General features: G+C 39.5%; 1 protein-coding gene across 1 annotated transcript in view; it reads left to right on the plus strand.

Moving 5' to 3' along the window:
• Positions 1-548: 548 nt before the first annotated feature.
• The window catches only part of EDNRB (endothelin receptor type B), a 24126-nt gene continuing 9839 nt past the window's right edge, over positions 549-14835 (plus strand). Inside the window, 4 exon segments of the mRNA XM_017498805.2 lie at positions 549-626; positions 629-727; positions 729-770; positions 1574-2107. Coding sequence (XP_017354294.2) covers positions 549-626; positions 629-727; positions 729-770; positions 1574-2107 — 753 coding nt within the window.

Here is a 14835-nt window from a genome sequence, read left to right on the forward strand (position 1 = left end):
AGCGTAAAAATCCCTGAGATCGCCCAACACTGACACTGCGGCAGGAAGAGAGAAGAGCTGTCCTAGGGAAAATGAGGAGGACTTGTCATCCTCTCTGGGGCAGTGAGAGGGCCTGGGAAGAAAAGATCGAGCTGTTCCCTATTGGGGTCAATGTGGGCTTGAAATGAAACTTCGGGGCAAAATGAAGCAAAGCAAAGAGCAGCGCCCACAAACCAACCTTAACTATCACAGCGGTGGAACATTTACTTGAAAGAAAAGTCACACTTGGCATTAAAAGTTCATTTAACACATTCTGTGCAGAGCCTAGTTCTAGTCGGGAGCTCCAGAGTGTCGCCTGGTAAGTGATGACTTGCCCTTGATTTAAGTTCATTTGAAGAGCATAGCACTCTAACAAATAAACAGCCTCTTGGGACATGTCCCTGGCCAAGGACTGCCCCCTCCCTTGGGCAGCTAGTAGTGATGCTGTCCAGGCATCGCCCAAGGGGAAAGGTTGCTGTGGGGTCGGAAGGCTTGGGAGGAGTCTGGCAGTGATCGATGGGGAGGAATGAATGAATAAAAGTACTTGTCTGAGGGCAGCAGAGACCCGGAGCAAGCGGTGGAGGCTACATTGTTTGTCATTCTCTTGGCGTTTCGTTTCGTCAAAGCCAGACCCGCCTGCCCCTTAGGGGAGGCGTGCCCCTCAGCCAGAGCAGGCTGGAACCCCGCTGGGCTCTGCATCCTGGGAGTAGTGGCCGCTCTTCGCTCTGCGTCTGGTTTGTCAGATCCGAGAGGTAAACATTTGGGCGTGGTGTTGAATTAAAATCATTGATTGAACTTTATCCTGGTGCTTCGATTTGACTTACTAGTTTGGGATTTTTTTTAATAAAAATAAAAGTAAAGCTTATAGAAAGGGCAAATTAAAATGAGATTGGGGTGAATGAAGCAGCCCGGGTGTTTGAAGCCACTTGAAGGGAACAGTGGTTTCCAAGCTCCTACTGACTTGAGAAGTCTCTGCGAGTTTCTGAATCCCCCTGTGCACTCCTGGGCGCGCTGTTGCGCGGCCAGCCTGGGAGTAGTGGCGGGAGGAGTTCTTTCGCGTTCAGTCCTGGGGTGCAGGGGTTCCCCTGCGGGGCAAAACGCAGAGGTTGACACAAACCCTTGGCTTCTAGGTGCTTTAATTCCGCAGTTCCCACACACGCTTAACTAAGGCGCGTCTGTCTCCTCCCCCCCCCCCCCCCCCCCCCCCCCCCCCCCCCGACAAAGCTCTGGAAGAGTTCAGAGCTTTGCCTTGGACTCTCATCATTCCCTCCCCGGCACACCCCTTCCAGAACGCCCCGCCCCACTGCATATAATTTACCCCCTCCTGGCCAAGCGGGGGAAGAAAAACAGAGGAGAGAGGGCATCAGAAAGGAGTTCAGACCCGCGCTGGCGAGTCACAAGCGCCAATTTCCCCAGTGGCGCGCAAACTTGAGTTACTTTTGCTCGGGGATACTGGCAAAGAGGCAGTGCACGGGGCTAGCCTTTTCAGAGACGTGGCTCGGGTAGCTGACCCCAGTGTCCTGTCTTCCCTCTCCTGCCTCCTGCTTGTCTCCAGGCTCTGAAACTGCGGAGCGGCCACCGGACGCCTACCGGAGCAGGCAGCAGCATGCAGCCGCCGCCAAATCTGTGCGGACGCGCCCTAGTGGCGCTGGTTCTGGTTTGCGGCGTGTCGCAGGTCTGGGGAGAGGAGAGAGGCTTCCCGCCTGCCAGGGCTACTCTGCTTCTGCAAACCGCGGAGATAATGACGCCACCCACTAAGATCTTCCGGCCCAGGGTTACCAAAGCCAGTCAGGCGCAGTCGTTTGCACCTGCGGAGGTGCCTAAAGGAGGGAGAACGGCGGGATCTCCGCCACGCACCAACTCCCCTCCCCCGTGCCAAGGACACATCGAGATCAAGGAGACTTTCAAATACATCAACACGGTCGTGTCCTGCCTTGTGTTCGTGCTGGGCATCATCGGAAACTCCACACTGTTGAGAATCATCTACAAGAACAAGTGCATGCGAAACGGTCCCAATATCTTGATCGCCAGCTTGGCTCTGGGAGACCTGCTGCACATCATCATTGACATCCCTATCAATGTCTACAAGGTAAAGGGCGCCTGCTAATATCATGGCGGGCTTGAAAAAGGGGGCCCGAGGGGCTGGAGACAGAGAGATGAGAAAGCTTTTGGAGGTAGTTTCTTTTTAGCTCCCTCTGAAGACTCTGCCCCTTCTAAAAGTCAGTAATCATTGGAACAAAATTCCATTTGGTTCTGTCCACTCATAAAAGTCAGTAACCATTGGAATCAAATTCCATTCAGGTCTTCAGTAGCCCTCTGCTAAGCTTAAGACAAGTATAGTCCCCAGTCTAGCAGCGTTAGTATCACTTTGGGAACTTGTTGTATATGAAGATTTTTCTGGCCTCACCCCTTTCTGGCCTCAGAACTACTGAATCAGAAACTCTGGAGTGGAGCACAGTAATTTGTATTTTAACAAGGTTGTTATGTGATTATGATGAACTGTATTATGATGTTATGTGATTTGAGAACCACTAGCCCTGAAGGATATAGTTCCTAAGTGCAGCTGATGGGGTACATCCTCTACTCAAAAGTGTGTGTTCCACAGACAGGCAGCATTGACATCACTTGAGAGAGTTTGCAAGGCTACCCCAGACTTACTAAATTAGAATCTGCATCTTAAGATGTTTAGGTGATTCGTATGCCCACTAACTTTGGGAAGCACTCCTTGGAAGACTCTGAAAGTAGCAGGTACAAAGTAGGTTTTTAGGAAACAAAGGGCCTGGAAAAAAAAAAGATGCAGACTGTTGAGTGGGAAGAACACAGTTCACCTGCTGTGAGTGGCTATAGCTGCTCCTTATTAAGTATTAACAGTGGGCCAAGGACTGGGTGAGATGTGTTACTTCCTTTATTCCTTCCAGCAACGCACAAGTAGATATTACAATCATTTTACAGATGACTGGTAGGATGCTCAAGGTAAATGAGTGAGAGATGGAGCTGGAGATCAAACCCAAATCTGTCAGGTTCCAAAGTGCAAGCCATATGACAGCACCCCATGCTCCTTGGTCATGGACAAGATCAAGGAGCACTCAAAGTCTGCAAGGGTTTTAGTAGTTAACATTGTTGTGTGATTATCATGGGTGTCACTAGAAACAAAGAACCAGGTTGCTTCAGGTTGCTTTGGAACTCCAGACACATCCCAGCACCTCTGGGCCTCAGTTACCTCAATTTCTCAATAAGGCTGATATTGCCCACCTACTAAGGTTTTATGGTGCTAATAGTCCAAGTAAAACAGTTGGAAAATTTCAAAGACACATGAAAATATTTAAAACTTTCCCAGCAGTAGCAGCAGCAATAAAAAGTTGCACATAAAAACACAATCACAATGTAAGGAAATGGAATTGTGCTTTGCAGATTTGTCTACAGCTAGCCCTGGCTTCAGTACAAGGGGGGGGAAAATGGAATGTAAAGTTGGGAAATATCATAGGGGATGCTTTGACGTATTGGCAGGAGTAGTTACAAGGCATGCATGTAAATTTCCCTTTGTGAATCTCTAAAAATTCTAACCCAGTAGCTATATTTTAAGGGGAATTCCAAACATTTCTGAGGCTTAGAGATGAGCATTGGATAAGGATCTAGTTTTCTCTAAAGGGAATTACTCCCAGAAATGGGGGAATCAACTGGAGAAATCCTAAAATCCTGTGTGGCAATTGATTCTGATGAACTGTAAGGATTTACTTGGTATGGACTGAAATTAGATCTCTAAATGTAGTCACAACTCTATTAGATCCAGAAGCAACTCTTTACTTTAAGATGTCCCACAAAATAAGTCTTGCCATTCTAATTTGGCAAAAGAATTTCACTTCAATTCATCAAAACTGAATTGAGAACTTTTCAGTACAAGGTATTATGGTGAATTTGAAAATAAATCTAACAAGATCTCTTTCCAAAGGGAGATTACAATCTGGTTTTTTATGAAAAGTTTTTATGAAAGTTCTATTTGGGGGGTCAGGAAACCCCACATGTCTAACTCAGTTAGAAACCTTTCTAAATCAGACAGTAGCTCAAGTGCTGTTTAGAAGATGGGACTAAGAAGATTTTTTTGGTTTTAGTGTGTTGCCTCCAGGACAGATATAAATCTGCTTTTCCACAACTATTTTATTTCCTCTGTTTGGTTAAATTAGTATTTGTGATAAACCAGAGAATATCTGACTCCCAAGAGGGCACACAGTTTCCCTTTCATTTCAAACTCCTTTATTATTTCCCAAAGAAGTTCCATTCTTTTCCCTAAAGCCATCCAGTCTTAACATGACTGTGTTTTTACTGCTGAAATAAACTAATGAGTCATTACAAATCTGTCCATCTAGTAATCTATATTGGTCATAAACACATTCATCACATTAGGTCCCATCACTAAGGTCACCATTATTAAATCCCACCTTGTGGGCTTAGGTTTAGCTTGAGACATAATATCATAATAATGGCCACCACTTGTGATGCTAGGCACTTGGTTTATTTCATTAAATCACTAATGTAGAGTAGGTACCGCTGTCATCCCTGTTTTAGATCTAGGGAAACCACGTGTCAGAGAGGTGAAGAAGTTTGCCTAAAGTCATACAACTACAACATGATTAAACTGGGGCTTGAATCCAGACCATCCAGCCCAACACCTTGCGGTCCACCCCATCCCACTGCACTAAGTGTGCTCAGGCACTGCATGGCTGTCTCCAACCGTGAGCATGTTTTAGGACCTCATTTGAGAACATTGGTGGAATTATGGCAAATAATACTGTACCCCACAGTAGAATACTTCATAAACATTTTCAGAAATTAATTTGAGTCAGGATTTCTGTCCCTTGAAATCTCCTTCAGCTGGTCCGTAGTGTGTAATATCAATGGAAGTTATTCTAAAGGGTTAATTTACCAAAATGTCTAAACTAGAACTAGTTAAAAGCCATTTATTTTCCTAAATAATTGTGGCACCAAGTTTTGTTAATGCATTTAGAATTTCAGAGTGGCCAGGTATAATCATTCAGAAAAAAGTAATTTAAATGAGTTACAAAGGCTGTTTAATATACCCTAAAATGAGAGGCTTGAATCTAAACCAGTGATTTCTAATTTTTTTGGTGGGGTGTTATAATTATCTTTGAGAATTCAATATACACAATTTCTTGGGGTTTCTGAAATTCTCCAACCGTCCTGTTGACACACTAAGGGACTAGAGGCCCAGAAATGCCCATTTGAATCTATTCTATTAATCTGGATTTTAATAAATATAGAGTTCAGTAAAGTTGACAAATCACAAAATATCATAGCTCTTGCTGGAAGCTGCAGTCTTCAGGCTGTGGCACGGGTGGGACTTTATCTAGAGTTGCTGGAGTGAGAAGCTGAAAAGCCTTGGGAAACATGTCTGATCTACCTAGACTTCCTCAAGGAGCTGGGTCCTGGAAACTTTTAGGTAGAATCAGACCACTCTTGCAGGTCTCCTGTGTTGTAGGGGAAGTCCTGTGTTGAAGGCTAGGGAAGTGTCTGAGGACACTTAGCAGATTGAGGCTGCTGAAGCACTTCAAACTCATGGAAACATGCAGAAAATAATGAGACTTGCTTACCCTTCTCATATGCACACACTAGGGCTATGCCTACATTACACAACACCATCCAGATGAACAACGAAAACTTCAGGCATCCAAAGGATATATTTATTTAAATATATACATGCATATATATTTATACACATACATTAAAATGTTAAGTTTTATAAGAATGCATACATTAAATGTACATACATTAAAATGTTAAGTTTTATAAGAATGTATAGATATATAAATAGATGAATGTCACTTGGCACAGGGCCTGGCACATAAGCAAACAATAAATGTTACTAAAATGTGTGTCTGTGTATGTGCATTTTGAGTATTTGTTTTCCAGCTTTTGTCATGACAAACATGACTACAAATAACAAGTTTGTACATGTGACTTTGCACACGTGTGTGACTACATCTAAAGGGCAAATTTTTATAACTAAAATTATTAAATCAAAATGTGTGTGCATTGTAACTTTGATAGATATTGCCGTATTGTGCTTCAGTTATTCTTGCACTCTTGGTTTTAATAACTATTTCATATAATATCTCAATATGGATATAAATACATATTAATGTCTGTGATATGTATATGGGTCACCATGCTTAATATTTACATCATCAACATATATACCAGAACCAAAAGCCAGTGCTTGACTAGCTGATGTTAAGATTAATTTCTCCTTATTCATAAGCTAATTATTGTGCCCTTCCTATATATCCTAAAATAAATAGGGTAATCTACATATTTGTTCATATGAGAGCCTGGTGTTTGACTACTAAGTTGTAGCAGCATAGATGTCAAAGCTGGGTAAAAAGCAAAGGAGCCCAGTGTACTTGTGGATGCTATAAATGTGTTTATGTTGTTGTTTGCTTGGTTAGTTGATTTGGCTTGGTTTGATCTGGCAATGATATTTACCATAACTTGCTTGCAGGTTGGGGAGAAGTTAAAAGTTCTTGAGCAAATAATGATTTCTTAAATTACTTCTGACTTTTATTAACTTTCTTTATGTTATATTTGGATAACTGAGTTAATGAAGTTAGCTCTCAAATATAGCTTCCTTTATGTGTAAAGAAACTGAATTTAAAAACAAATCTGCTTGCAAACTGAGAGGACAAATATCAATATCCACATTAACTAGTTCAGTAAGCATCCAAAGGTAATCAGGTGGCCAGTGGTGATGGTGAGCTAACAATTAGGCTGGTGACCCAATGGAGTGCTTTTAGACGGTTTTATAGTTAAGACCTGTAGGCTACTATTAAAGGCAAAGAGGCTGCATTCATAGTTCTGAAAGGCAAAACTGCCGATCTTCAACGTTTGACCAGTTAAGGGTGGGTACATATAACATGAAAATGCTGGTATGTCAAAATATGGTATTGCTTCACTGAACCGACAAATGAGTTTTCAGTGAAGTGACCTTGGTAGGTAATCAGACATTTTCTGCTTTTGATACAATCAGAATTATCTTTCTGAACAAATTTACCTTTTGCACTATCCCATCTTAGACTGCTTCTGGTAGTCTTAACAAGTTTAAGTATAATTAACTAGTTTTGTAGTTAAAAGTAAAAGTTGATGGAACACCACCAAAATTATAACTTCGAAAATTAAACACAACTTTAACTTTCGAAGTTATAATTTTCCAATCAGTAAACTGAAGTATAAGTTTACACAGCGATACAAGAATAAAGGTATCATTGGGAGGGTAGTCTAATTTCTCCCAATTTAATAACAATATTCTTATTTCCAGTCAAGTAACTGAGATATTTTAGTAATATTTAAAGATATTTTACTAGCATAAGCATTCTGAAGCAAATGAGATTTATTTATGTAAAGCAAAATAGTTTTTAAGGAGCATCAAGTAAGCACATTTAAAGAATTAACGTTTAAAACCTGTTAATAAAGAGTCAGGCTTTTAGTTTGAATAACCTGGAATCCGTTAACAAATACAACAAATACCCCAACAACCATCTAGCTTAGTGGCTGCAACTGTCAATACTACACAAATGCTTGCGGACAAATGATGTTAAACAAGACATAAGAACAGTGCTTTTTCTTCTCATATTTTTACCAATGTCCAAATGAAAAGGAAAGAGAAAGCTTGATTCCTTCTGTATTAAAGTATTGGTCATAGTCAGATAACAGGTTGATAGCAGAATTCAAATAAACCAGAAACTCAAGACTTCCTATTCCCAATTCACTGTTTCACATGTTGGTCATAGATTTCTGTAATAAAGTGATCAGTAAGCACTTGGCCTTGGGAAATGAAAGGTTCTCTAGGTTAAAGTCTATGTTACTTCTTGTGTTTGCCTTTGATTGGCCACTTGGTCACTCCATAAATTCAAGCCTCTACAAATGTCAAGGTAAGGTTTTCTTTCAATATGGCAAGGCTTATCTATCAAAAGCTTTACATTTCTCTTTTGCTCATTTAAAGTGAGTCTTTCAAGATTGAAGATATTTCCATAGTTGTAAAAAGGTTAACACAGCCAAACCCATTGTCTCCAGGCCAGGGAGCCATGTTCTTCAATTCACAAAGAAACCCATATAAGTGTACCTTTATGTGGCTAATATGCTATAGTTCATTATTTTTAGAGAAACATGCCAAATGCTAATAAATGATTAAGTGCTTTAAAGGATGTTGGCAGATAAAGCCTGAGCTGAAATAAGATTCAAGATGTAATTTATGATGTGAAACATTTTCTTTCAGGAATTTGCACAGTTAAAAAGAGGCTGGTATGTTTGGGAGATAGCTGGATGTGGTGTGTGGGGATACCTCAGCCAAGAACTTCTCTAATTTTAGACTTTTTATTATTTCCAATGCTTTTATTTTAGAGAGGTATTTATCCTTCCCTATAGGGCCTCTGGTGAAAATGCAAAGGAACAAGAAAATGGCCAAAATGTGGTGGTAGATGGGAGAGAGGGAGAGAGAGAGGAGATGGGGTGAATGGAGAAGATAGAAGAGATCATTCTTGAGTCAGAAATGTATTAGCAAAATTGAAGCATTTCTCAAGCAAGTCTCCCCTTTTGAGGCTCAAAACTGTACTCATGCCTGCTGACCTGCATCTTTTCACTACCTTTCTCTTCTTGAGTTTTATCATAGTTTCCAGAAAGAAGGAAAACTATCCTCAGAATGTTTACACTGTACGCTGTCTTCTTCCCACTCGGTGTTTTCAGACTATCTTAAAGGGCTTTCGGATTCCATGGTCATCAGACATTTTCTGATCATAGCTTATCAGTATCCAATAAGATATTCCACAGATAGAATTAGGCGTAAATATGGCATGAAGTTACTTCCTTGCGTTTGTTGACTTCATCTAGTTTGCAAGTCTTGTTCTGAGCCAGGAGGCCCTCAGGTTCTCATTCTTCAGTTTCTTCAGACGTCACCAGTTATCTTAGAAGATCCAATTCAGATAAATGAATCTAATAATAGGCCAGGTTTGTGAATGGGCTTTGTTATTTCTCTTAGTTGGATCTTTCCAAAATATGTAATGTGTCAGTAAAAGTTTTAAAGCTCAAATTGTAGATATACTTTTAAATCAGATAAGAGAGGAGCAATCAATTTCTTTCCTGGCCTGTCACAGACTTAGAAATAAATTTCTGGTAGGAAAATATATTTGAGTTAAATTTCAATTTCTCTTACGAAATATTTTTAAAAATTGTTTTCTATTTGTTTCTCTTAGAGATTTTGTTTCAAGAACTTTAATTCATTGACATAAGCCATTTTTCTATTTCAGCTTGTAGGAATCTTTCCAGAGCTGTGCAAAGGCCTCTGTTTTGCGGATGTGCATGAAATAGATTCCCATGCACAGAACCACTGCCTTGCACAACTCTAGGGGGCACTGTACATATTGTAATCTATTGAGATGGTACCACTGGGGGATAAGCTAACATTATTTCTGACCCACATATTTCTAACTCACATAGCCTGATCTTTAAGTGATTAATTGCACTTTGAGGGACTCAGGGTAGAAACTGTAATTTATATTTGTCCCTCAGAGCATGGGTGCACTGTATGTCAAAAAAAAAAAATATTCCAAGCACTCAACCAGCATATTGACTTCAAATTCAAAGCTTACTTTGAATTATTTCTCTATGTATGAATACAGAGAGAATTTTGACACGGAAGTCCTTGAATAAGGGGTCCTATCTTATTAAAACTCTAGTTCAAGCACAGAAAAACTCTTTACTACAGGAAACAGAGATAAAAACAGAAGAATACACCCTTTCCCAAAGTTGTGAAATGCAGCCATTCCATTATTTTCCTTGTTTGACTCTTACTGTGAAAACATGTATATAATGCCAGTCATTTAAAGAAACGTTCACAGTTTATAGCAAGATAGAATAGACTGCAGTCTGGCAAAGTAACCCTGGTTGTCTTCTTAATTACACCACTCACTTACCCTCTAAAACAATCATCTCTTACAACACTGCATCTACTTCCATGAAACTTACAATCTTCTCCACAACTAAACCTCCTTATAAAATCCCATTACATAGTGAGAAACAGTAGATTCTGTTTTATATCAGTCATTGCCTTGACAAGTTTGAGTAGGAGAGAGAGGGTGGGAGAGGAATTTTTGTCTTTACATTTTCCAGACTGCATGGAAGAGTGGAACTCCAACAAGAGTCCAGCCCACCTTCAAGCCTCAATTCTAGAGTTTCCAATTCTATGTGCCAAGACCTGATCCTCAGGACTAGAATATATAAATAGTAAATACACAGTCATATCAATTCTCTAAAGAATATATGTAGAATACAAGAACTGAAAAGCTTATGACAAATGTTTTATCATAGATGATTTCTGCCATATGATCAAACTCATTCATTCACTCATCCATTCATCAGTATTCAACAAGCACTGAATGTGTGACCATTGTGTGTCAAGCACTGTGCTAGGCATTATAAATGTTGTGGAATATTCTGAAACAAATAAATAGTTAAAGCTCAACATATACTTGTAATTTAATAAAACAGAAAAAGGAAATGCTATGTATGGTTAATGAGGTGAGTGAACATTTGCTTGTGCAAAATGGTTAACTTTGGCATTTCCTGACTTTATGGGGCTTGATGCCTTTTGGCATTAACAGGAGTGTCTGTTAACAGGATTTTTTTTCTTCATTTAATATCTTAAGTACGTGATTTTTAATTAGAAAGAGAAATGAAAACTGTACATCTCTCAGTTGAAGAGATTTTGTAGCATTCGCTTCACAAAACCCTCAAATAAATAAGAATATTTCCTATTCATACTATTTATCCTTTTAGAAATATTTTAAACTATAAAAATGACTTTATAATGTAGTAGAATTACTTACTTGAATTCTCTTGTTTCTTTCTCAAGCAGCTGTTCCACTGTAAAGTTATAAAATCATGGTCTTTCTTAAATAGAAATCTTTTAGCCAGTATGGTCACATATTTTTTCAATCTAGTGTTTATTTATTTGTGTTTACTGCCCAAAAGAAATGTTCTAGAGAAGCTGTATAAGCCTTGGGGTAAAATGGGTCAGCATAAACACAGGCTATCATTTTGTCAAATGGACACCACATTGCCAGCAGGACTTAACAAAGGCTATTCAGTTAGATGAGACATTATGATATGAAAAGCAGTTCCAGTTTGCCAGTTATGTTGTCAACTGGTCATATTTGATAAATTTTAGGTAATATATATTCAACTTAATTTTAAACAGGATTTAAAATTTTAATTTATGTGGAAGGAACATAGTCTAAACCTCCTTTTTGCCATCAGAGAGACTGCCTTTTGATGACATGTTTGAATTATCTTCACTGTTCAGACCTTGCCCTTATCTAATTTAATGGGGTAAAGTCCGAAGAAAAACCTAAAAATACGGAATAAGGAATGTGTTATTGCTGGGTTTAAAGTTAGAGTTGCTTCCTCTTGCAATAAAGTGAATCCATTTCCTCTTCAGTGGGGAAAGCTCTATCATTAGACTTCAAACTATAGATGTTAGATGTTGTCATTTTTCCCAAAGAACGACGAAGAAATGAATGTCTAAGACTCATACCCACCTACTATAAGAAAAATCTCTCACCAGATTTTAAAGATGGCATCTTGGTTGAGAGTAAATTTTTTTTTTCTTTTTTTTTTTTTTGCAAAATTAATATTTTTTACCCCCCGTTTTTTTTTTTTTTTTTTTTTTGCATTAAACAGGTGGATACCCTTATATTTTAGATAAGTTTCAAGCATTAATTTGCCTCCTAAAGACTTTCTTGCTAGAGGCCATTAAGATGACAGAGATGAGCATCAATAGTGGGCATGGCTTCTGTCACAGAGTATCAGGCTTTGCTGTGTCTCCACAAAGGCTTCTGCTCAGTGAGGCAGAGGTTAAGCTTTTTACAGGAAGAGCATACAGAGTCTTGCCAAAGCCATCCTTCTCACTGCAAAAAAATGGAAGCAACAGTGCATGCTCTTCCTGCATCTTCTGTGGCCTTCCAGAACCAATACATCCAGTTCTGATTTGAAAGCATGAAATGCTGAAAGCTGATGAAGTGTAATGCTTTTTTTTTTTTTATAGTCTCTTTCCCTTCAAAAGTGTAGACTAGAAAATTGTAACCTCTCTGTTGTGATTGCATTTCTAACTATCTCTCTGTTGAGCTTGAAGAGCACTGTTATAGTTTTCAGTTTGTGTTTCCCTGACTTCTCTGGAATAGCTTGGGTCAGAGGTTGGGCTGCAGGCCTCCAGTGGTATGAAGAGTAATAATCCAATTTCTAGGCTGAGCCAAAAACAATGGAGACCTCAAAATATGGCCTGGATTAAGTGCAGAGCTCATTTTCATCAGCCAGACTTCTTTCCCTTCAATGGTCTGAGCGCTCATTCGTCTTGATTCTTCTGATAGTGGCACCCACAGGATAAAAATATTAACATATTTGGAAATAATTTAAGACAAAATAAAATATTTTAAAATATCCAAATGTTTGGATATTATTTGAATAAAATATCTAGGGGGATTAGTAAGGGTTCTCCAGAGAAACAGAACCAGTAGGATGTGTAGATGGATGGATAGGTAGATAGATAGGTAGGTAGACAGACAGGCAGATAAATAGATAATGAGAAATCAGTTTATAAGATTATAGAAGCTGAGAAGTCCCAAAATCGTCCATCTGCAAGCTGCAAATGTGGGAAAGCCAGTGGTGTAATTCAGTCCAAGTCCAAAGGCCTGAGAAACCATTCTGAGGGCCAGAGGAGATGAAATGAGGCATTCCAGATCAGGCAGGAAGAAAAAGGGGCAAATTCCTTCTGACTCTGCCTTTTGTTCTATTCAGGCCCTCAACATATTGGATAATGCCCACCCACCTCGTGGAAAGCAATCGGCTATACTGAGTCCACAAATTCATATGCGAATTTCTTTGAGACACAACCTCACAGACATACCCATAAATAAATAATGTTTAATTGGGCAACCTGTGGCTGGTCAAGTTAACACATAAAGTTAACCATAGCACTAAGTGAGCCGAAGATTTTGCTCTGCATCTAGATATTTTACCACTATTTGACAGATAACTATAGGTTTAAAAAATAATATTTGATTTAATTTTAAACACTTTTTTGAAAGATCGCCTTCTTCAAAACATTGTCAGGCAGGTTATAGTGGTTGTAAGCATAAACTCCAGACCATCTGGGTTCAAATGTGGATACACTACTCACTTAAGTGGGCAACGACAGACAAGCATGTTGGTTTCCAAATGAAGAGTAACAAATGACCCTACAATTTAGTGGCTTAAAACAGTAAATATCTATTAAATCACACTGTGTCTTTGCTTCAGGAATTTTGGAGTGGCTTAGCTGGGTGGCCCTGGCTCAAGGTCTCTCAGGATGATGCACTCAAAATACTGGCTGGGGCTGCAGTCATCCAAAGGTTTGACTAAGACTGATGGATCCTCTTATTCACAGACCTGGCAAATTCGTGCTTGATGTTTTCAAGAGGCCTTAGTTCTTTGCCATTTGGCCCCTCCACAGAGGTGGGTGAGTGTCCTCATGATATGGCAGCTGGCCTTTCCCAGAGTAAGTGACCCAAGAGAGAGGAAACCATGATGTTCTTTAGGAACTAGTCTCAGACATCGTACATCATCACTTTTGTTACATTCTGTTCATTAAAAGCAAAGTCCAACCCACATTCAGAGGGAGGGAAATTAAGCTTCATATTTTGAAGAGAGGAGTAATCAGTATCAGAATATTGTCTGAATAATTTATACCAGGTTGGGTCTAGCACAATCCTTGCAACCAGTTGGATAATTTTAATTCTTATTTCTAAGGGCAATTGGCAGTTCTTTTAAAGCAACATGAGTTCAAAGCTGGTTTAGACCTGTGGTGCACTGAGTCTCCCCCATTTCAGTAACTGGGGGACCACCATGCACGTGATAAACCTCTGTGAATGTCCTGACTCCTCATATCATGTGTCCAGTCTGTCAGCAAGTCCTGCTAGTTAGCTCCACCCTTAAAATATATATAGCCTATAAACCACTCTCCCCAGCCTCAGGGCACACAGGGTCCAGCTTACCATCAGTGCTTCCTTTCTTGGATCCACATTCTATTCTACACTGGGCAGCAACAGTGATCTCTTGAAAAATATATTAGATCATGCCCTTTCCCTTCTCCAAACCTTTTAATGAATTCCATCAAGAAAACATTCAAACTCTTCCCTCTACAACTTCATTTTCCATGCATTTGGCCTGGGTCACTCTTCTCCAGCTTTAGTAGCTAGCAGCCTCATTGCTGTACCTCCAGTTCACCAGGCTTATTTTGACCTCAGGGCATTTGCACATACTCTTGCCTCTGCCTAGAATGCTCTTCACTTGGCTTACTGTCTTATTTCAGTGAAGTTCCACCTCTAATGTTGCCTCTTCAGAGTGACGTTGCTGAGAAGCCTCTTCAGAGTGACGTTGCTGAGAAGCTTATCAAGAAACACCTCAAATCCCACCCTCTCTCAATATGATCACAGCCTCTGTTTAACAGCCTACCTCACTAGACTGTAAACTCCATAAGAGTAGGAATGCTCAGAATAGTGTCTGACACATAGTGAATGCTCAATAAATATTTATTGAATGACTGAATAAGCAGAATTATTAGTTGGTTGATTAACACAGAAGTCACAAGATAGAGGCTATGATGGCACACAGATGTATTTTGGTAAAACAATGTTATCTGAGAGGGTTTTCTTTTAAAATATATATATATGTGTATATATATATATATATATATGTGTGTATATATATATATATATATAT

Source organism: Cebus imitator, unplaced genomic scaffold (genome assembly GCF_001604975.1).
Source record: "Cebus imitator isolate Cc_AM_T3 unplaced genomic scaffold, Cebus_imitator-1.0 Scaffold252, whole genome shotgun sequence".
Lineage (NCBI taxonomy): Eukaryota > Metazoa > Chordata > Mammalia > Primates > Cebidae > Cebus > Cebus imitator.